The sequence below is a fragment of the Euleptes europaea genome, chromosome 1, assembly GCF_029931775.1.
Source record: "Euleptes europaea isolate rEulEur1 chromosome 1, rEulEur1.hap1, whole genome shotgun sequence".
Taxonomy (NCBI): domain Eukaryota; kingdom Metazoa; phylum Chordata; class Lepidosauria; order Squamata; family Sphaerodactylidae; genus Euleptes; species Euleptes europaea.
Window position 1 is genome coordinate 71470062 of NC_079312.1, and position 22792 is coordinate 71492853.

The window sequence follows — 22792 nt, forward strand, 5'->3', positions numbered from 1 at the left end:
AGACAAGGCGGCCGGCTGGCCAGAAAATGAACCCCGACTCAGCAAAGGGGGGCGGGGAGGGGGGCGGGGCGAAAAGAACGGGCTGGAAGGGCGGGGCGACGCACGAGAAGCGGAGGCGCGATCTTCTCACCCACCCTCTCGGGAAGGACAAAAGAGGCTGGCACCGCGCCTGCGCAGCTGCCGGCGATCGCCTCTGCGCCTGCGCGGAGAGGAGTTTGCGGCTGGCTATATAGGCAGTGGCCACAGCTGGTCGGGGAGAACGGAGAGAGCCGCTCGGACGAGGCTTGGCGGTGCCGGTAAGGGGAGGGGAAGTGTGGCGGGGCCTCTGGCCTTGTGCTTCCGCTCGCTCGCTCGCTCTCTCGCGCCTGGTGCCCCGAGGCGGAGGCCCAGTCGGCGTCTCCCGGCCCCTGACCTTGTCCCCGGCCGCCTGATGGGAAGAGGGGGCGGCGGAGGGTGGGCCGAGAAGGCAGGCAGGCTGGGTGCGGGGCTCCGTCGCCGGCCAGTAGGGGCTGGAGGGGCGAGAGCCGCCTCTCTGCCAGGCAGGCGCAGAAGACGGGAGGGAGGGAGGGGGGGGGAAGCCGGGAGGCCCAGCCCCTCCCTCCCCTCCATCCGCCTCGGTCGCTTTACGCTCTCGCTGTCGTCACGCCGTACACACCTCTTAAAAAAATAAAAGGAAGAATCCTCCCAGGTTTACGTTCTAGAACATTGATGGGGAGGGGGATCTTCGTCTGGATCCCCCCCTTTGATGTGATGGTTGGGAGGGAGGGAGGGGGCTCCTCTGAGTTTTGTCTGCCCAACCCGAGAAACTGATCTCCTGTCTGAAGCCTTCCTGCTTCTAACAAAAATGACGGCTCTTCAGAAGCTGGTGTCGTCCCTTTTGGGAAATTGGGTGAGAAGTTATAGCGGTGAGGGCGTCTTCCCTTGCTTCTCCCCTCACCCCAACACCGGTTAAAACGCTTCATGATCCCATGCAGGCTCACTGATCTACTGGGGCGTGAGACCTGGTGGCTCAGGGACCGCTTCATCTAAGGCAGGAAGTGTTGCCCTCGATTGGTGGCCATCTAGATGGATGGATAACGCTTCATCTGTTGGACAGGGCTGTAGCCCGCAAAAGCATATGCCCCATTAAAGCTGATAGTCATTATGGTGCCTTAACAGTCTTTGTTGTGTTGTTACAACTGACTAACACGGCTACCCTTCTAGAGCTGGCAAGTCAAGGTTCCTTGGTGTCTGGCTTAGATCTCTGCCAGTTTCTTTCACTCTCTGCATGCAAAGGGGGAAAATGAAATTATTCCCCTGCTGAATTATTATGCCAGTGTTTTGATATGTCATTACCACACCTGTGTGTGGTGTTATTACATTTGTATGTTTTCCCTTGGTGATTCAATATCTAACCTTTGTATTTTCATTGCCAAGGTGTTGCTTCATACATAATAAACCTCCTTTCTTCGTCCTTAATGCCTCCTTATGTAATACTCTTCACCTGTAAAAGCTGCAATTATCTTGGAACTGGTGCACTGTGTATGTAGGGTAATTATGTATTATGATCTCTAGGCTGGATCTGAAGTACTGCAAGTAGAATGAAGCTCATGGAGCATCACTCTTCTGCCTCACTCCTCTTGCCCATTGAGCCCTCTAAAATTCTGCCCTTGGGGTGAGCAGACCCCACACAAACACTAACAGAACTTCCATCAAGGGGATGGGGTACTTCTGCTAGTTCCCCCACCCCACTGCAGTCCGGCCCCACTTTACTCCCCACACAAATAGTGTGGGGAGTAAAGTGGGGCCGGACTGCAGTGGTGTGGGGGAACTAGCAGAAGTACCCCATCCCCTTGATGGAAGTTCTGTTAGTGTCAGAGCTGTCATGCTAGCAGAGGAGTATCTTTGGCTCCATCCTCCTGTGTTTAATATGTTAAGTTGTAAGCTTAATATTGAGGTGGTCCTAAGAAGTGTGGTATGCTGTCTAGTCAGTCCATCTTTGTAGGAAGTTAACAGTATCTTTTTCCCCCCTCTCTGCTACTTTCACAAGGATTCCTTTAGAACCCTGAAAATGGAAACTGTGGTTCGGCGCTGTCCATTCCTGTCAAGGGTGTCCCAGGCTTTCTTACAGAAGGCTGGCAAATCCCTTCTTTTCTATGCCCAGAACTGCCCTAAAATGATGGAAGTTGTGACCAAGCCTGCTTCACGTGCCCTGAGTACTTCACCAGCTCACTGCCAGCAAACTGAAGAAACCACCTCTACCACTGAGAGTAAGGCTTAACTTTACATTTTGCCATGGCGAATTACAGACGTGAGCTATCAGTTTCTAGCATATTACGCTAACTTCATTGGAAGCTGATGGTGGACATACTTGGTAAACATACTTTGGCTACAGAATGTTTCCATTACTAATAGTTAAACCTCTTATAATGTATTCATGAACATACCTGTTCAGCAACTTATTTCAGCCTGTATGTGAAGTGCCGTCATGTCGCTTCCGACTCATGGCGACCCTATAGTATTCTGGAATGTGGTGATTATTGGAAGTATCTATTGCACATCAAAAATTAACTTTGTTTTGGAAATATTCATGAAAATTCTTATTTTAAAGCAGCGGTGTGTCTTGAGATGTTTATCTCAGCAATGTTGAGAAGCCAAGAGACTATTTGAACTTTGAACACTGCATTTCCCCTAGTTTTAGAGGCCAAGTATGACATGCCTCTTTAGATTCCAAGAACAAAGGTGAAGATTGATATGAAACTACTATTGCATACATTAGAACTTGTTCTAGAAAAGCCTTACAGTGTACAATAATACTTGAGGCCATATCAAATGGAGAACAACCTGCATAGTTAATGTTCTGGTTGTACAATGCTTCACTTTTTTACATCCTTTCAAGTTTTGTGGTCTCTGTAGTCTGCATCTTTAATTGCAGGTTTTCTAGACATTATTGAAGTGTGTTTTTCAGTAGTGTATCGGGAAGTAGTACAATGGTTCACTTTTTTTACATCCTTTCAAGTTTTGCTGTCTCTGTAGTCTGCATCTTTAATTACAGGTTTTTTAGACATGGTTGAAGTGTATTTTTTCATCAGTGTATCACGAAGTAGCTTAAGGCAAGAACTTGGCAGGAAGGAAACTTCTGGAACCAAGCTCCATTACTTGACTAGGACACAATAACTACGTTAAAAGTTCTCCTGAATAGCTGGATTGTGCAACATGCAAGCAGTAGGACACAATCACTGCTAAAGGTTCTCCCGAATAGCTGGATTATGCAACATACAAGCAGTAGTACAAAGTCTATGTTCTGTAGTATAATTGAAATAATGAATATTTCTCTGTGAGATATCTCCCCCCCCCCCCATCATGACCATAGACTGCATACTAACCCTACAGTCCTTCCTAAACTATACCATTTCACTGTGATTCTTATAATGGCTTAGGCATCATTAACTTATGTATGAAATGTTCTTCACTGAAGCCTTGAGATTTCAACTGCTGACATAAAAGTGATGTAGCAGCTCAAATAATGTATCACACATGACATTCATATTGGAGACACTGCAGGCATACACAGACCTGTCAGAATGAATGCCTTGTTATCTCCCTGAATGCCTTTCTCTTCTGTTTAAGAGGCCAAAAACTCCCCAGATGTGACTCAACAGAACAGCAGCAGTTCCCAGCATCCTGCAAGCCACCCACCTGCCAGCCAGAGTGCTAGCCAAGCCACTGTAACTAAGTGCCCGTTCTTGGCAGCTCAGATGAATGACGGGAACAGTAATGTTTTCTGTAGAGCCAGCCTGGAACTCCAGGAGGATGTGCAGGAGATGCAAACTGTACGGAAAGGTATGGGCTTTTCTGAATATTTACAGGTCTCTTTATTGTTGGCTTGAACTTTAGTTGCGCCAGGTGTGCTTCAGGAAAAGAGCTGAGCAAAAGCTTGAATGAAGTAGAACGCATGTGGAGGTTTTTAATAGGTTGCTTTAATAGAAGCCACCTAAATGCATCTGTTAGCTTTTTTTTGCGTCTTTTTAAAATTCTTTTAAAAATAATATTACATATTAATACAGATAAAAGAGTTACAATAAAACAGACAAAAAAGGATGATATAGGTAACTTAAAGGATGATATGAGAACTTAATAAATTCAGACCAAAGTCATAATTAAAACTTAATGCTTTAAACTTATTTAGCATATTAACATAGCATAAAAGAAAAGATGTCACACTTTAAAGTCATACCACATTTGAAAACATCTTCACTGATTATCTGAGAAATCATATAAGCAATAATTAAACCAATGAATGTGATATATTGCCTAATTCATTTAATTCTATGAAGCCCATAATTATTTCTGTTTGTCCCAGCAAAACTATTGTCTTCTGTTGTTGGTTTTATCTGTTTTATTTAAAGTTAGTTTGGGTGTGGGAGCAACAGTAGTCTGAATTAAAGTATTTAAATCATACTTCTCTGTTTTTAAAAAAGCTTGGGTGTTTTAATTCTGAAACCAGTCTAAATTTAATTCTGAAACCAGCTGTCCTGAGCCTGGCCTTTGGGCCTGGGAGGGTGGGGTAAAAGTGTAATAAAATAAAAAAATAAATAAAAATAAATCAAAGATATTTCTTTTCCTTGCATTTTTATAAAATTAGTTTTCCCATAAGCAGAGTTAATGCTCTGGTGACAGACTCGAATAGAAGGTGTTGATAGAGAAGTGACTGCAAAAAATTAGTTTACCTGCACTAAATTCCTTACTGCTTGTTGTGGGACATGAATGGATTCTCTACCACTTTGCTCTCCGGTTTTTCTGAGAACCATACATAAGAGCAGATGGTGATGTGGGACATCAGTGTAGCTCTAACCAGTTGCTTTTATGAGAAACGGTAACCTTTCTGCTCTGATTAGCTGATATATTAGTTCTGCCTTGCCAAATTCAGACTAGTTAGTTTATCAAATTATGTTAATAAGACAGGAGTTTTGGAGGCTGCATTATGGTAAAGCTAACTTCTGGAGAAAATTTGTTTAAATGTTTATCTTCTATTAATTTACAATAAACCAAAAAACTTGGTTTATTTACACGTGCAAGTTTTTTTGAGCTACTCTATAACTACTTTGATAAATTTTTATGCCCTCTTGCCGTATCTAGAGTTTGCCAGAACACCAGAGAAGGCTGTTGAGGTAAACTCCAAGGGAGATGGTGAAAAGCAGAATGGCTTGCTGAAGAAATTCCAGGACATTGTGTTGAAGCAGAGACCAGAAAGGGTGTCTCATCTGCTTCAGGAGAATTTGCCAAAATGTAAGGGTTGATAATGTTCAACGGATTAGTGGAAATTAAAGCTTGCCATCTCTTAAATCCTTTGTTGTGCATTTCATGTGTAATGTCATAACACTCGTCAATATCTTCATTTTCTAGCTGTTTCTACTTTCCAATATGACCAGTTCTTTGAGAAAAAAATTGATGAGAAGAAAAAAGATCACACATACCGAGTGTTCAAAACTGTGAACCGAAGGGCCCAAATTTTTCCCATGGCAGATGACTATTCGGATTCCCATACCAGCAAAAAGGCAGTGTCTGTCTGGTGCAGCAATGATTATCTTGGGATGAGTCGTCACCCTCGAGTGTGTGGAGCTGTGATGTAAGCAGTCTCGTTGAAAGTAAAATGTGGGCTAAATACAGTGTGCCTGCTGTCAGACAGTGGAATTGTGCAAGATACTAAATGAACATTTATGACTGGATTGAACTTGGGTTAGAGTTGATGAGTTCTCATTGGCTATCCAAGTACTGTTGTGTGTCAACAAGCTTTGAGTGTCTTTCTCTTGCATCCATGTTTTGTTTTCTACCTCCACCCTTGTCATCAAGAGGTCTACGACAGGGGTGTCAGCTCAATTGTTATGAGGGCCGGATATGACATAGATGTCACTTGGTCGGGCTGGGCCAAGCCTTGCTAGCCCAGATCAAGAGTGGGGGGATGGCTGGCTTGTGGACTGAATAAGACCTTTCAAGGGGCCAGATCTGGCCCACAGGCCTTATGTTTGATACCCCAGGTTTATGACCTATTAGGGCAATTATTCTGCCTTTCATCACAGGTAGTCTCTTCAAACTACAATCTTTTGCATTTCAGTAGACCCAATGACTGCGGCTACATAAGCAGCATTGCTGATCTTACCCTGCTTTTAATTATCAACCTGTTTGGATCATAATTTAACCAGCTAATAACTGGTTAGAGGGGGTTCAATTTATATTTCACGAAAGGAAATTTTCTTGTCTTATTTATGAACACACTGCTGCAGGGGTGCCCAAAGCCTAGGTAACGGAAACATGAAGCTGCCCAGTACTGAGTGCGATCATTGGTTCTTCTAGTGCAGGCGCACTTGACCCTGACTGACAGTGGCTATCCAAGGATCTCCAGAAGTCTTTCAGATCACCTGATCCTTTAACCAAAAAGAATAGGGATTGAAAAACTGGGACCTTCTGCATGTGTTTTTTGTGCAGCTGCCCTTTCTATAAAGTGGCGGGGGGAAACTGAAAATTAAAACTTGGACTAAATATTAGAGGCTTTTTTCCTACATAAATAGGAATGCAATAAACTTGCAGAGTTTGTTCCAAGCAGTGTTAACATCCTGTTTGAATCTCTCTCAAAGGGAAACACTTAAACAACATGGAGCAGGAGCTGGAGGCACCAGGAACATTTCAGGAACCAGTAAATTCCATGTTAATCTTGAACAAGAATTGGCTGATCTCCATGGAAAAGATGCAGCCCTGTTGTTCTCTTCTTGCTTTGTTGCTAATGATTCAACACTCTTCACATTAGCTAAAATGTTGCCAGGTAAGAGCATAATTTGTGGGTGTTCTCTGAAAAGTTGATGCCATTGGGCAGATGCTGGGGTGTACAAATCTGTGTCCTCTGACTGAAACAGTCCTCAAAGTTCAGGCCAGATTCAAATCCTAACATAAGCAGGTTGGCTAAAACAAAATTAGAACATAAGAAAAGCCATGCTGGATCAGACCAAGGCCCATCAAGTACAGAAGTCTGTTCACATAGTGGCCAAACAGCTGCCTCTAGGAAGCCCACAAGCAAGACAACTGCAGCAGCATTACCCTGCCTGTGTTCCACAGCACCTAATGTAATAGGCATGCTCCTCTCATCCTGGAGAGAATAGGTATGCATCATGACTATTATTCATTTTTACTAGTAGCCATGGATAGCTCTCCATGAACATGTCCACTCCCCTCTTAAAGCCTTCCAAGTTGGCAGCTATCATCACATCCTGGGGCAGGGAGTTCAACAATTTAACTATACATTAAATTTCTAATCTTTTTATTCCTGTTAAGCTAGACTTCTAAAGCACGTGGACTGGCTGCCCTATGATCATTCTCTGTGCAATATGTAATCCTAGCAGTACCCAAGCAATCTTGGAGCAGCCTTACTTTCTCCATATGCCAAGTAACCTTAAGGCTAGACTGTAATAGGTCTGCCCTTGGTGAAAACTTGGAAACTGCAGCTGGTGTAGAACGCAGCTTGATTGCTATTGGGAGCCCAGCAGAGCCTGCATATTACCGTATATCTATTCTGCACTCGTTCCATTGGTTACCAGTCAGTTTCTGGGTTTAATTCAAGGTGCTGGCTATTACCTATAAAGTCTTTCATGGACTAGGACCTACATATCTGCAGATATGTAATTTTCCTTATATGCTCCACTGCAGCAACTTAGTTCACCTGAGCCAAACATTTTGAAGGTGCCACCCTGCATGTGCTCATACCCGGGCATTCTCCCACTAGAGGGTCCCACGTTTCTATCATTCTGCAGAATGGATAAAAGGGAATTGTGCAGGAGGTCTTTTTTATAAAAGGAAAGGGTGTAGTCTGAAAAATCTGCGATTGTCTCATTGCATTGTTTATTGTATATGTTTTCTTGTTTAATTTCCTTTTTTTAAAAAAGTTTGTAATCCTCCTTGCATTTTAGTGAGGAAAAACAGCCTATAAATTAAGTAAATAATTGTGCTTAAGAAATCTTAAGAGTGATGTTGCTGCCCACCTTGGGCTGCAGGGTTTTTCTTGCTGGCACATCTGGATTTGAGCAATAGCTGGTAGTGAAATGCCAGGATTAAAATTCCTGTTGCTCGTCCAACTTGCACCTAAACTTCATCTAGTTTAAGGAGTTGTCTCCAGTTAATGAGCTGTCTATCCAGCTATAAAATATCACATTTTAAATGCAGTAGTTTAAAAAGTTTTGATTGTCCCCTCAGGTTGTGAAATTTACTCGGATGCAGGAAACCATGCTTCCATGATTCAGGGGATTCGAAACAGCAGAGTGCCCAAGCACATATTTCGCCATAACGATGTTGGTCACCTCCGAGAACTATTGAGAAAATCAAATCCATCTACTCCCAAAATTGTTGCTTTCGAAACCGTTCATTCAATGGATGGTGAGCTTGCTACATCATACATGACTTGGTGAAATTTGAGAGGGTATGGCTCAGAAAAACAAAATGTTCATGATCTGTTGCTGCTTTGCTGTATTAGGTGCTGTCTGTCCATTGGAAGAGCTCTGTGACGTAGCTCATGAACATGGGGCAATTACCTTTGTAGACGAAGTGCATGCTGTTGGACTGTATGGCGCTCGAGGTGGTGGCATTGGAGACAGAGATGGCGTGATGCATAAAATGGATATTATCTCTGGAACACTAGGTATGAGCCCACCTTACTGTTCAGCTTAATGTTGAAGTAGATAACTAAACAAGGGCCGTGAAACTAAATGACACAACACCAATGTAAATGACGCAACACTGCAAGGATCTGTTCTTTGTGATAAGTTCTACCATACTGGCAGCACATTGGGTTAGGGAAAACCTTAGTTGTTGATAGAGCTGTATCTTTAGAACTTAACTCTGTAAAACAGAACACTCTTAATCCCGAAACCTTGACGTGGGAGTTGTGTAAGGAGATTTGTTAGGAACATACCTAGTAAGTCTGTATTGTAGCAACCGGTTCTACTGGGAGACATTCCTGATGATGATTTGATCTAACTGAAAAGCTGCAATTTTAAAAAGAAAAAGTAGTGTGTAGGGAACTGGCAGTTAAGGTTATGTAACAATGCTTAGGGTGTAAACTCTTTGTGTAAGTTCTTTGTTCTCCAAGCTAAATTTAAAGTACTGCTTTTGGTCAGATTGGTTTACACAAAAGATACTTCCCAATCATTGCAATTTTACCCTAACTGGCAGGAATGACTGAGCGTTGTGCTAATATTTCCTACTAGTGACTATGGCTGAACTTTGCCATGTCATTCAGTATTCTATTTAGTTAATAATTCCTGCCTCTAATCTGTTTTGTATTAGATGGCTGCTTACTTTAAATTGCCCTCACATGAAAATCACACCTTGCGTAATGCTCCAAAATAAGGTTTCGTGCCAGCTTCTTCATGAGGTGGCACCCTTTTCCCCCACCTATGGGTCAATGTTCCTGTGTAGAGGAGAGAGGTGCTTTCAGATAAGCGACTGATATTTTTTTAAAAAAAATACAACCTGGGATGGTTGTCCTACGATAAATGTACTACCTCCCTGCATAAAATGAACACCTCTTTTCTGTGAAGAAGAGCTAAGAAACGATAACTTGAGGGTTCAGTTAACGTTTAACTGCATGTAATCAAAGAATTAAGAGGAAAAAATAATTGTGGTTTTTGTTCCTTCAGGCAAAGCAGTTGGCTGTGTAGGGGGCTATATTGCAAGTACAAGCTCTCTGGTAGACACTGTGCGTTCCTATGCGGCTGGCTTCATTTTTACCACTTCCCTGCCACCCATGCTTCTAGCTGGGGCGCTAGAATCTCTGAAGATCCTAAAAAGTGCAGAGGGACAGGTTCTTCGCCGCCAACACCAACGCAACGTGAAACTCATGAGGCAGATGTTGATGGATGCTGGGTTTCCCGTCGTGCACTGCCCCAGTCACATCATTCCAATCAGGGTAAATGTCAAAGGCTTCTGATTTTGGAAAGTGGAAATCTTCATCCGTTCACTGTAACATAATTTTTTGCCTCATTGGCAGATTCTGGCACTTGAACGTGAGGCGCCAGTTCTGTAAAATACAAGGGTTTGCTGTGCAGAAGGCGTGGGGAGGGAAAGGGGGATTGTTGCTTCAAGTGACTACTGGGGGCCTAGAAAGTTTCTCCACTTGGCACTGATTGGAGAACAGATAGCATTCATTTGCTGTAGGAACTGGGAATGAGAGCATCTAAAAGCATCCTTTTCATATTCCATGGCAACAAGCAGTCAGTTACCAACCCGTTTGCACTCCCCTATTACATGGTTACTTTTTGGGGGGCTCCTTTTCTGTGATTTTTGCTTTCTCTAGTCCCTGGCCTTTCATTCTAGCTCATATCCGTTTGAGTGGTTAATGGCTCAGACACCTGGCAGCATCCGCCAAGTCCCAGTGCCTATAGTATTTGGTGTTTCGTCATAGGAGCACTTTGGTTCTTACTAGTACATTTAATCGTGTTTTACAGTCTAGAATTTGTTAGCCTTACCCTTGCCTTTGTGTGCCACCTTGCTAACTTCAGGTTGCAGATGCTGCTAAAAATACTGAGATCTGTGACAAAATGATGAGCCGGCATAGCATCTACGTCCAAGCAATAAACTACCCCACTGTTCCACGTGGAGAAGAGCTGCTACGTATTGCCCCCACCCCTCACCACACCCCGCAAATGATGAACTATTTTATTGGTAAGTGAAAGGGAATCCTAAAGCGCAATGGTAATGTGTGTGGTTTATTTTTTTTCACATCTGAAAGGACACCCTGACCCCCCAAAGGAATATTACACTTTATTTTGCCTGCAAGATGAATTAATTTAAATGTTAGAAGGATTTGACAGCTGACTAAAGAGACTGAAAGTGGTCCTAAACTGAATTTCAGCCTCCTGATAAGGGTCTGTGCTGTTAAACTAGAATTGTCATCCTGGATCCTATCAACACAGGAAGCACTTGTGCCAGGTTGCTGTCCCTTGTATCCAGTTCACAATCTTCCCAGTTTGACACACACACTCCACCACCATTTATGCCCTTGGGAAAATGTATTTCCAGGACTTCGGGATCCATGTGCCATTAATAGCCATGTGAATCAGAAAGCTGCAGTTGGGAGAGGGGCAAAATCTTCTTCTGTGAGCAGAACTTGGTTGACAGAAGAGGAAGCGAAGTGAGCAGTTTTGTCCCTCCCAACCCTCACATAGGTCTTGTGATCCCTGGAATAAACTCTTCTGGGGTTGGAGATGGCTGTTGAGGTGGTAGGTGGGGGGAGAGAACTCAGATCTTTTGCCTACCTTGCATAGTTCTTGTATGTGGAGTCTTCTGTAGTGCTGAGCTAGATGTATGGCACAGTTTCCCATTAAAGAGCCTCTAGTCCTTTCCGGCTGTAAGCACTAGAGCCCTTGAGTGGCAAGAGTGTGAATGGAAGTCTAAAAGACAAGGAAGAGAGGTGTTGTGCAGGGATTTGGCTACGGCTCCCTCAACTTAATGAATACTGTCTAGTGGAGAGAATAACCCTGGGCCTTTCGGTTTATGAGATCTCTAACAGGTTTGTCCTTTACTGTCTCATAATAATAAGCTTCAGACCAGTTAGGTAGTATCCTTTTTAATAGTATAAGGCCTCATTATATAGATGCATTTATTGGTGCTTAAAAACCAGCACTGCTATATTAAAGAACCGCTGTTAAGAACTAAGCAGCCGTTTGACAGTTAAGGATCCATGTTACTGAACTGTGCCTTAGAGAGCTAATGCTGCAGGTTAGCAAGAGCGTTGACAGAATATCAAGGAAGCAAGAAGTAAATCTGTTTTCCCTTTTTTCTTTGCAGAGAATTTGCTGGGTACCTGGAAGCAGGTGGGCCTGGAGCTGAAGCCCCACTCCTCAGCTGAATGCAACTTTTGCAGGCGGCCCTTGCACTTCGAAGTCATGAGCGAAAGGGAGAGGTCCTTCTTCAGCGGAATGAGCAAACTTGTGTCTGTCACTGCCTGAAGCAGACTGTAACCCCCTTTCTGTGTCTAGGACTCTAGTATTCAAATGTTCACTGTAATCTTTTTACTCACATTTCTTGCATTTTAATCAGTAATCTAAGTATACAGCTCCTGGAAAATAAACTTTTGAGATGGTGTATACAGGTTCTGGATTTCACACTGACTTTTTCTATACCCATCTTCAGACAAATGATTGTAGAGTGAAATGGAAACAGGTTGGAGCCCCTAGTCTTTCAGTTCAAAACAAGTATGTTAAGAACTTAACCTACAGTGGTTCAATGAGGGTATGGAAAGAAAAAAACACGAGGATAATCCTGGTGGGGTGTACGCAGAGCTATTAAGAGCTGCTGGCATTTTCCTCTTCTCTTCCACTTCCAAGTCTAAGTACCCAAATAATGGATCGGTGGGGGGAGGGAGAGCATGGACTTCCTGAACAGCTGACTACAGGTGTAACCATGGATCTGGGCTTAAAGAACAGCTGTTTCCCAGGAACACCACACACTGCCTATCTCCCTTTAGAATTTAGCACTGACCTTCGTGGGCATGTACACATCTAAGTCTGACTGTGAGGGTTAGATGAAGCAAGCATGCAAAGTAGAGCTTTTCCAGAAGTGGGATACTAATGCTGTCAAAAAACAGTGAATTGTCATAGAGCTGCTGCAGTTTCCACAAATTTTTCAACTTGCAGAAGATCTGCCACAACTGCACAAAGGGAAGCAGCCATTTGTGTAGGCTCAGTATGCAGCAAAGATAATATGAGCTTCCACAGAGCCTCCACTGGATTGTGACTTCAAGGATACACCATATGTTCTATCCAGTGATTAGAACCTGCCAACTGCCTGAACAGTGTTATGTAAACTAGCTTTTTTCTGTTATGTTCTTGGGAAACGTCGGTAGGAGTATATTGCATACATAACATCAGCCGTGGTAATGCTAATCCAAGACAAGTAAGCCCCCTTCTCAAGTTACTGAAGATAAACAGAGTAATAGTTATATGTATACTGCCCCTGAGAATACCAAACGGAAGCACTATTTGTAAGAATAACTAAGGTTGCATAACAATAAGTAAAATGGAAAAAGTGGAGGTTACTAAAATGGCTTGAAATACTTCTACACCACTATTACTTGTTTAAGAAAACACCAACTACATGCATCAGTCATCTTGTGTGGTTGTGGTCCAAGCCATAATTGGTTACTAATTGTGGGTATAGGCATATCCAGTCAATACCATGGGTGATCATCAAAATACCTTTTCTGGAGGATAAAATACCATCTGGCTAGAAGAATCAATACCTGTGAAATGAACACAGAGTTAGATGTCTTAGGTCATGGTCCAAAATATGATGAAACCAAGTCCTCTTGTCTGGGCGGATTGAGCACAAACTGGTATGGACTACCCCAAGGGTCCCCCATGTGGTGCCTGTGGGGGCCATGGGGCCTGCTGGCACCTTTCCTGGAGCCTGCCAAGCATTTTTAGAAAGTGGGTGGGGCCAAGTAGGCCTTTTGCTTAGTAGGGCGTCTGCTTGTTTTTTTTAAGTTGCTTCAGCCGCAACTTCCATCACCACACAAGGATCTTCACTGGGTGACTGAAAGTGCACAAGAACATATTTTTAAACAGTATGTTCATTTTAAAAGGTGTCTGTTAAACAGAGCTTCAGCCTGAAGTGTGGAAATATTAGAGATATATGCATGACTTTGTGCCCTGACGTTTTGTAGTTGACTCCGCCTCTTCCAGCAGCCATTTTGTGGTTGTGACCACCACTCTATATCAGAATTCCATTAGTGCATAGCAGCTTTAAAAGGCTGGGGACCCCTGGACTACTCTGCATCTAGTAGTGTTTGAAGTACACAGGAATATAAGAGTATTCTTTTGGCAGAATAATTTATGTATGTATTTATTTGTTTAGATTTTTACCCCACCCTCAATCCCCAACCGTAGCCAGGCTTAGGGAGGCTAAAAGCATATCAAATACAATAAATATTATAAAATGCAATAAAATCACAAAACAATTTAACTATCCCCATAACATCAGCAGTAAAACAACAGGTAGTACTCCTTTACGAGCACAGGGTCCACTATAGGGCCGACAAGGCAGTATGGGCCCTGGTATCAGGCGGTACATAAACCAAGACACAGAGGAGGAGGGGGTAGGGAGGTCAGCACTGATGAAAAACCGTAGTTGCCCTCAACTATAGGCATGGTGTAATAACTCCGTTTTGCAGGCTCTGCAAAGGTCCCACAGGGCCCTGATCTCATTAGGAAGGGAGTTCCCCCAATAGGGTTGTCAACCTCCAGGTACTAGCTGAAGATCTCCTGCTGTTACAACTGATTTCCAACTGACAAAGATCAGTTCACCTGGAGAAAATGGCCACTTTGGAAACTGGGCCTCCTTTTAACATGAAAAGGAGAATGCAGGTGATGGATCAGCTGACCTTTCTACCCTTCTCCCACTTTACCACCCTGTGCTCAGTTGCCCCAGGCATCTCTAGGAAGAACTTGGGGCTGAGGGTTGCCAGCTCTGGGCCGGGAAATATCTGGAGATTTGGGGGGGTGGAGCCTGAGCAGAGTGGGGTTTGGGGAGGGAGGAATTATGCGATAAAGTCCACCTTCCAAAGCAGCCATTTTCTCCAGGGGAACTCTGTCTCCTGGAGATCTGTTGTAATATCAGGAGATCTCCAGCCACCACCTGGAGGCTGGCAACCCTGTTGGGGCTACAAACAACATAGGTAAAATGGAGCAGAATAAACCCCTTTTCATGTTAGAAGCAGACTCCCTGCTCTTTGGTTTGAATGCGAACTGGGCAGATACGTGAATGACAGATTGGTATGTCCAGTTTGGTCTACAGTGAGCATGTCACCTGGTTGGCCACTGTGTGAGCAGACTGCTGGACATGATGGGCCTTGGTTTGATCCAGCAGGGCTTTTCTTATGTTCTTATGACTTTATAAGCTGACAGTTGGACCCTATAGGATTGATAGGGTTGTCAACCTCCAGGTGGTGGCTGGAGATCTCCCACTATTACAAATGATCTCCAGGGAATAGAGATCAGTTCCACAGGAGAAAATGGCCACTTTGGCAATTGGACTCTATGACCTTGAAGTCCCTCCCCAAACCCTGCCCTCCTCAGGCTCCGTCCCAAAAATCTCCAGGTATTTTCCAACCCAGAGATGGCAACCCTAAGGATTGATAGGCAGTGCTCCATGGTTCAGTCAGCCTGGTGTTTGATATTAGGCTGTACAACCCTGAGATTGCTAATGATCACATAATAGTAAACTTCAGAGATGAATAATCAGCCTGAATCTCTCCTATAAGGCAAAGAAGTGGTCAGGAGACCAGCTGCAAGGAGGAAAGGGCTTATAGGATTGTCATGATAATTTCATATACTATGGGTGATTATTGTTTGTCTGTCTTATCTAGTTTTCTCTGGCCAGTGGGAGTTACTTCTGTATAAACAGGCACAGGATTAGGCTGCAAGGTCCCCTGTCTTTTTCCACTGTCTGTTTCCTGGCCCATTTCCCAGCTCCATGAGTCTGCTTGAATAGTACAATCAATCCTAAATCCTGTACTATCTGCCCAGTTTCATTATCTGCATTCTTAAATAACATTCCAGAATGCAAGAAAAAAATTCATTAGCTAACATTGATGCACATATTTCTCATGTGTATCTAAATTCAAGTCAGAGAAGATGTTAGCTATGTTATAAAACCCGAACTACATTTGCTTTAATCCAATAAACCAGGAATTACATTAATCTTTGTGCTTTGTCGCCTAGAAAAGGCACATTTTGTGAAATAGTGAACCAGTGTATTCCTCTGGGATGAGACTGAAAACAATTATTACATTTGTTTTCCACAAAGCCCAAATTTAAGCAGCCTTTTAGCCTCACAGCAGTTCTGTGAGAAAGATTAGGTTGAGGGCCAGTGCAGCCATAACCATTTTCTACTCATGAGGTTACAGATCAGAAGTAGGCCTAATCTTATATTCCTTTGCCCTCAGGTTTGAATTTCCACAGCCTTCCTTTTCTACCGGTTGACATGACATCTAATCTTTGCTGATCATGGTTGAGGGCACTCCTAAATTATAGTTTGGAAACTATAGTTTAAGTATGTTGATCGGGTTGTCATGCAAGCCTGACTACTCACGTACAGGCTTGTATTTTTGCCTGCTCAGGGTCTAGATTAGATTAGTCTTTTGTGGGGCTGCCCTTGAAGACTGTCTGGAAGCTACAGTTGGAACAGAAGACTGCGGCCAAAATGTTAACTGGAGTGGATTGCAGGGCCCATATCATTCCAGTCTTCTTCCATCTACACTGGCTCCCAATTTGCTTCAGGCAGGGCCATCTTAACGCATGGGCCAGATGGTTTGCCCAGGGGCCCATAATGCTGTTAAGACGGCCCTGGCTTCAGGGCCCAATTCAAGGAGTTGGTATTGATCATGAAAGCCCTATACAGCTTGGGGCCAGCATAAGTTAAGGGCCACTCTCTCCCATATGAACCTACCTGTTCAGTCACCTTCAGAGGCCTTGCTTCAGGTGCCCTGCCACCTGAGACTAGATGGGTAGCAACCCAAGAAAGGGACTTCTTGGACATGGTGCTGAAATTTTGGAACTCCCTCCCGGGAGAGATTTGTCCCTCCATCATTGCCTTCTACCAGCAGGTGATGACTTTTTTTGTTTTGTTTGGTGTACCCCCAGTAAACGTTTACTGGCCCTCTTCCCTGGATGTGTTGTGTTCGCATGTCTATGTGTTTTTATTGTATTGTTAAATATTGTACATATACATTTTTAAAGACTGTTTTTAGTATTTTAAATGTTTAATGTTTGGCACCTTGGGACCTATTTGGGTGGAAAGGGGCCATCGAATTTTTAAAAATAAAATAGCCCAGTATAAACTTATAACATTAGATCACTAATGAAAGAAAGAAGAAAGGAAGAAAAGATGTGTTGGGGTGGGGGGAGGGATGCTGGAATGCTCAGCTTTCTCCAGCCACCAAAATAGTTTGGCTTTGTCCATTGCAGAAATAGTTGAAGATAAATTAGAAGGAAAAAAAGTTGGCCTGGTGTTGCATTCCTGGCATGCACAGTACGGCACTCTATTTTTGTATATGCTGTCATTTACAGTATACTGCATGTGTAATTTGAAATATACTTTTGGGTTTTTTTTGTTTTTAGTCTGGTTAGTTTCTACAACAAAACTGTGAGGTAAATCACCTTTACTCCCATTTTGAAGAGAACCAGTGTAGTCAGATGACCGATTTGGAATCATCACAGAGCATCAAAACTCTAAATTTTGGGCAGAGCTCTCCATAGCGTGTTTGTGGATGGGTTAGGGGTTCCACCTTGTGCCTCCTTTCCCAGCGGCACCATGAAAACATTTTATCTCAGGGAAGGGCCTAGAATCTGCATGGCTGCCAAGCTGCTCTGTTATTTCCTCATCTCAGCAGTGACCCCAGGCATATCCACTTGCTCTCGCCTCTTCCTTACATGTGTGGTGTTTTCCCCTCCCCTGCTCTCTTTCTCTGCACATGTGCTCTCGTCTTGTAAATGTTAGCATGATTCCTTTCAGGGGATGACATAGTTCTTGAATCGTAAGCAACTGGTGTCTCCTTGCCATCTGCCAATGTGTAGCTAAGTACAGCTTCAACACCATAAGGTAGTGAGGATCAGTAGTTTCATCTCATCATAATGTATAAGGACAGTATTAGAAGTCAATAAGTCCTTAACGCTTTGGAATACATCTTTGTGCTGACTTGACCAAATCCAAGGAACTCCTTTTTTCAATAGATGATGCAGGGGTTCAACAACGGTTGCCTTTTGTAGAAAGAAGATATGGTAAAAGAGAACCAGCGTGGTGTAGTGGTTAAGAGTGGTGGTTTGGAGCGGTGGACTCTGATCTGGAGAACCGGGGTTGATTCCCCACTCCTCCATATGAGTGGCGGAGGCTAATCTGGTGAACTGGATTTGTTTCCCCACTCCTACACACGAAGCCAGCTGGGTGACCTTGGGCTAGTCACAGCTCTCTTAGAGCACCCTCCGCCTCACCTACCTCACAGGGTGTCTGTTGTGGAGAGGGGAAGGGAAGGTGATTGTAAGCCGGTTTGATTCTTCCTTAAGTGGTAGAGAAAGTCAGCATATAAAAACCAACTCTTCTTCTAAAAATTGAGGAGCCCTGGGAAGGCAAAAATCACATAATGCTTTTCTCTGATCTCTCATAATTTTCTTCTCTGATCACAAAGTCAAGCATGGGTGTTCCTGAGGATCTACTTGTGCACTGAGCTCACGAACAGAGATATGCCCCAGGAGGAAAGAGTATGACCAGCACTCCCAAGAACAAAACTTTCCTCCTGGAAAGAAGCCTTAAGAAGACTGCACTGTTTTATGTGTGAGAGGGCCCCCTAGTGGTCACTGCAAAAGCTTAATTTACAGAAAACAGCCATAATTACTATTTCCACGGTGCTCTTTTGTGTGGTATAGAATACCACAATGAAAAACATGAATAACCATGTTGGTTGACCATGAATGAGAGAAGATAATGGAGAGGGTTAAACTGCGAAGCCCTATACGTGTGTGTGTGTGTGTGTGTGTGTAGGGGAGGGACTTCAATCCCATACAGTTTAATTGCCAGAGTGACCATTTTCTCCAGGTGAACTGATCTCTGTCGGCTGGAGATCAGCTGTAACAGCAGGAGATCTTCTGCTATTACCTGGAGGTTGGCAACCCTAGTGTGTGTGTATTTCCCCTGCAAGCACACTGCCCTGCTCCCCTGCTCCCTGGTCTTTAGTGTTCTGGTCACCTTGACACCATATGCATTAGTCTTCTTTGGCAGCCCAGCTTCTGCAAGACATCATTATATCTTGTTATGTGTCACTGATGGTGACACAGGAAAAACATTAGCTTTATTCTCATCAAATACTAATAACTGGTCTCCACTGAAATAATGGAGACAATATTCCTAATGAATGATAAGTACTGTTTAGTGTTCCATTTGGATGTGGAAAAAAATATAGCACCACTCTGTTTTTCCTTCTAGCAATATTAATGTCACAGCAGAGCTGTGTTTTTGTACTGTATCCTTCAAGATAATATTTCACATGCATATGTGTTGTCATAACAAAATTATATCATTGTGGATTCATCAGGATTTTGAAACCATTTTCCGCTGTGGTCCGCACAGCAGTTTATTTGACTGAATGAATTAAAATCACTTTTTAAAATAGCCAGCGAAACGGATTTAGAAATTTTCCTTTCCAATAGCCCACAGGAGAGGATATGGTGGCATCTTAGTTTTGTGATAAATGCAGAAGCAGGATTTCACAGCAAAAATGAACAGAAAGGAAAGGACAGAAGTTGAAGCAAAACGTAGTCTTCAGCTACTGGTACAGTTTGCAGCTGGAAAGGAACCATCCTGAAACTTGCAGTATGTTTAGTCGGCACTTCTGAAAACTGGATGAGCAAGTCTGCCAAAAAAACCCTCAAAACCCCACAAATGCATATGACCTCAGAATCTTGTAAATATTCTTCACACCAAAACATGAATTCTGAGACTGCAATCTGCACATCTGCCGAAATGTGCTCTAGGCCATGAAAGCTTATATTTGAATAAAAATGTATTTGTCTTAGTGCTCCAAGACTCCTGTTTCTTTTGGTTGCAAAATAAGAAGAAGGAGAAAAAGAAGGAGAAGAAGAGCTGGTTTTTATATGGCGATTTTTCTACCTTTCATGGAGAATCAAGCCAGTTTACACTTTCCTTCCCTTCCTCTCCCCACAACAGAAACCTTGTAAGGTAGGTGGTGCTGAGAGAGTTCAGAGAACTGTGACTACCCAAGGTCACCCAGCTAGCTTCATGTGGAAGAGTGGGGAAACCAACCCTGTTCATCAGATTAGAGTCCACTGCTCTTAAGCACTACACCATGCTAATGTAGCTACCCCTCTGAAATTTGCTCCATAAGGTTTTGTTTACTTTGTATTAGATGGGCTACTAGTTAGGTTCTACATTCCTAAAATACAAACATCTTTTTTCCCATTAAGATTTTTAAAAATGGTTTTTCTGCATAGGATAGTAAATATAACAAGTCAACCCCAGGTAATCCTATCACCCACCCTCACCCACCCTCTTGCCCCCAAAAAACCATCAACAAGAGAAGAAAGTAAGAGCTGCACACACAGGCCGCTAAGAATAGAGATCAAGTAGGGGACTCAATAAAGGAAGCCACAGCCTTCAATTTGCAAGATCTGAGCAAGGCTGTCAAAGTTAGGACATTTTGGAGGACTTTCATTCATAGGGTCGCCATGAGTCGGAAGCGACTTGACGGCACTTAACACACACAGGGGCCTCACCCCGAGTCATGTCTCGCTGAAGCAGCCCCTCTGCCTCCACTCCATTCCAGGCCCATGGGTGTGAGGGGGGGGGGGGGAAACACAATCATCAGGCCCGGTGACTCTCTCTACAGCTCAAACTTCATGTTGTAAAAATGCATCTTAGACAACTTTCTGGCAATCTCAGGCTGCAGAGCCCTGCACTTTCATATCACAGGTTTTGCAAATTTGTCAGACAGCAAACAAGCCCCTAAAACTTGAAGTACTTGCTTCAGACTCTGCTGGATATTCTTTGATTGTCCTTTGTCCTAGTCTTAGTGCATTGTCCTGGCCACCAGTCAGCCAGCCCTCTAGTCTCCCAGGGGAACCAGGCAGTGAATTATTGGCCTACACAGACCATTTTGCACCCCCCTCTCAGCCCCTGGCAGCAGGGAATCAAAAAGTAAAAGAGAAGATAATGGCAGAAATAAATAACGGAGCTGTTCAACAAACTGCTCTCTGCAGTACTCCCACCACTTGCCTTCAAGGTTGCTGCTACAGAGGCCAAATATTCAAGGAAAGAAGTGGCAAATAGACTTTGCAGACCTGCCACTTCCCCTCTGAAACTTTCCCTGGAACGGTCCAGGTTGACTAACAGAAAAGATTGCTTTTAAAATCAGCAGTCACATAGTCCCTAAGTACTTTTCCAAACTTAAACTAGTCACCGCACACCAGGCAAACGTCCATGGGTGTCTGGAACAGTGAAATCATGTACCACACGCCCAAAAATCACATCTCCAGGCCATTCCGGGAGATTCTCCAGGCCATTCCAGGAGACATCCCCCCCCCCCCAGGATGCTCTAAAAAATTAACAGGGGAGGCTGGGGAATCAAATAAGCTTTGCTCTCCACTTCTCCCTCACCCCTCCTATCCTATGTCCACATTCTGGTGGAAGTTATGAAGGTTATAGTATGTATAAATAGTGGCTGGAACTGCAAACAGGACAGCTCTCTGTTCCACTTTTAAAGCCCTTTCGCATATCCAGCAATCCTGTAATCCAGCAACCTCAAACACCTTTTGCAATATAGGTCTATAGGGGTGATTCAAACTGGTTACGTACCCTAACCCACACAGAAACAAAAACAACATACCTCTCACCATCATTCAACGTTCTTAGTCTTGCCTATCTTTTAATCTGAAAAACACTGTACACACACGCACTTACAAAGTTCCCTAAAGCGATCTGGATTGTCGTGGGGTGTTGGGATTTCTGCTTTCTTTATTAAAGCGTCCTGGGGGTTGGCAAGGGATTTTTCCCAAAGACCTGTCCTATCTACCCGAAAGAACTTTCTTACTATCTCAGATGGATTTGCAACACTTTGTACATTTGTTATCAGCAAGCGTTCGTCGTCGTAGATCAGAGACTTGAAGTTAAAAACAAAATGAGGGCAGCATGTTGCACTCCAATGCAAAATTCACCCCAAGAGCTCAGCTGGTACAAGGGGCTAAAGTATGTGCAAAAGTCAGTAGCTGTTGGGGTTCCAAAACTAAAATCGCAGCTTGGGGCTTCAAGGGTTATGAGGTGTCTCTGGCTGTTGGTGGCGTGACCGTAAAAGATATGGTTCTCTCTGGGACACGGGATCGGTGGTCGCAGGCAGCGCCTCTTCTTGTAACGTGAAGAGAGGTGGCAGAGTCGGGACAGGGTTGTCATCACTTGGTTGGCCTGGCTTTATGCTGGCTCGTTCTGCTGCTTCCGGGTGCGTCTCAGGGTTCACCACCTTCTTTGCATGTGAAGCGTGGATCCACTGGTCTTTTCCTTGGACTGTGATAGCAGTAGTTGTTACCAGTACGGCCCTTCCCACTTTGGCTGGAACTTGTTTTTCCAGCGAAATGTCAGTGTCCACACCAGGTCCCCTGGTTGGATGTTATGGCACGCCACGTCAGCCGGTACGGATTGTGAGTTCTGCACCTCTCCGTGGATGCCCCTCAAAAGCTTTGAAAAAGACAAAACATATTTAGTAACCATGTCACTTTCCTCTGTCAGGCTGGTGCAATGAGGAGATTATATAAAAAAAAGAAAGAAAAAGAAAAAAGAAAATTTTAATGGGACGGTTTGTATTTCAAAAAGGAGCGTGGCTGTGGGAAGTGCGCTCACCCACGACAATCCAGTGTTAGCCCATAACTTAACTAATTTCTAAGTTAACTAAATTTTAATTTAACTAATTACTAATTGCTAACTAATTTAGTTAGTAACCACTGTCAGACAATACCTGAAACCCTTGCATGGTGTTAGTTCAATGAAATCAATTTTGCAAATGCTAGAATGGGCCATATACCCATGGGTAGGCTCCATAGAATGACGGTATGCGGACAGGAGAATATATTATATAACGTAGGGGAGGTGCCCAATGAATTTAAGAAAATAGGATGTATGGAATGGTTTCAGCAGCTAGCTGACAGAACAAATGAAAGCGCCCCGCACAGCATGACCCTTATGCGAATACAAACCCCAGGATTATTTTTCATTT

The 22792-nt window shown here is 43.6% G+C and overlaps 1 protein-coding gene across 1 annotated transcript; it reads left to right on the forward strand.

Moving 5' to 3' along the window:
- The first annotated feature begins 2030 nt into the window (after window positions 1–2030).
- ALAS1 (5'-aminolevulinate synthase 1) lies at window positions 2031–12091 on the forward strand. The gene is made up of 10 exons (XM_056859001.1): window positions 2031–2249; window positions 3610–3822; window positions 5119–5268; window positions 5386–5608; window positions 6615–6799; window positions 8221–8400; window positions 8498–8662; window positions 9663–9931; window positions 10524–10686; window positions 11812–12091. Exons 1-10 carry the CDS (start codon window positions 2051–2053, stop codon window positions 11970–11972), a joined length of 1908 nt encoding a protein of 635 aa, XP_056714979.1. The 5' UTR covers window positions 2031–2050; the 3' UTR covers window positions 11973–12091.
- Window positions 12092–22792: the final 10701 nt, after the last annotated feature.

Excerpts from the sequence above, each read along its gene's own strand:
- ALAS1 (XM_056859001.1), top strand. The coding sequence starts at position 2,051 with ATGGAAACTGTGGTTCGGCGCTGTCCATTCCTGTCAAGGGTGTCCCAG. Across the intron at positions 3,823-5,118 it reads GATGCAAACTGTACGGAAAG|AGTTTGCCAGAACACCAGAG; the intron begins GTATGGGCTTTT and ends TGCCGTATCTAG. Across the intron at positions 5,609-6,614 it reads CGAGTGTGTGGAGCTGTGAT|GGAAACACTTAAACAACATG; the intron begins GTAAGCAGTCTC and ends TCTCTCTCAAAG.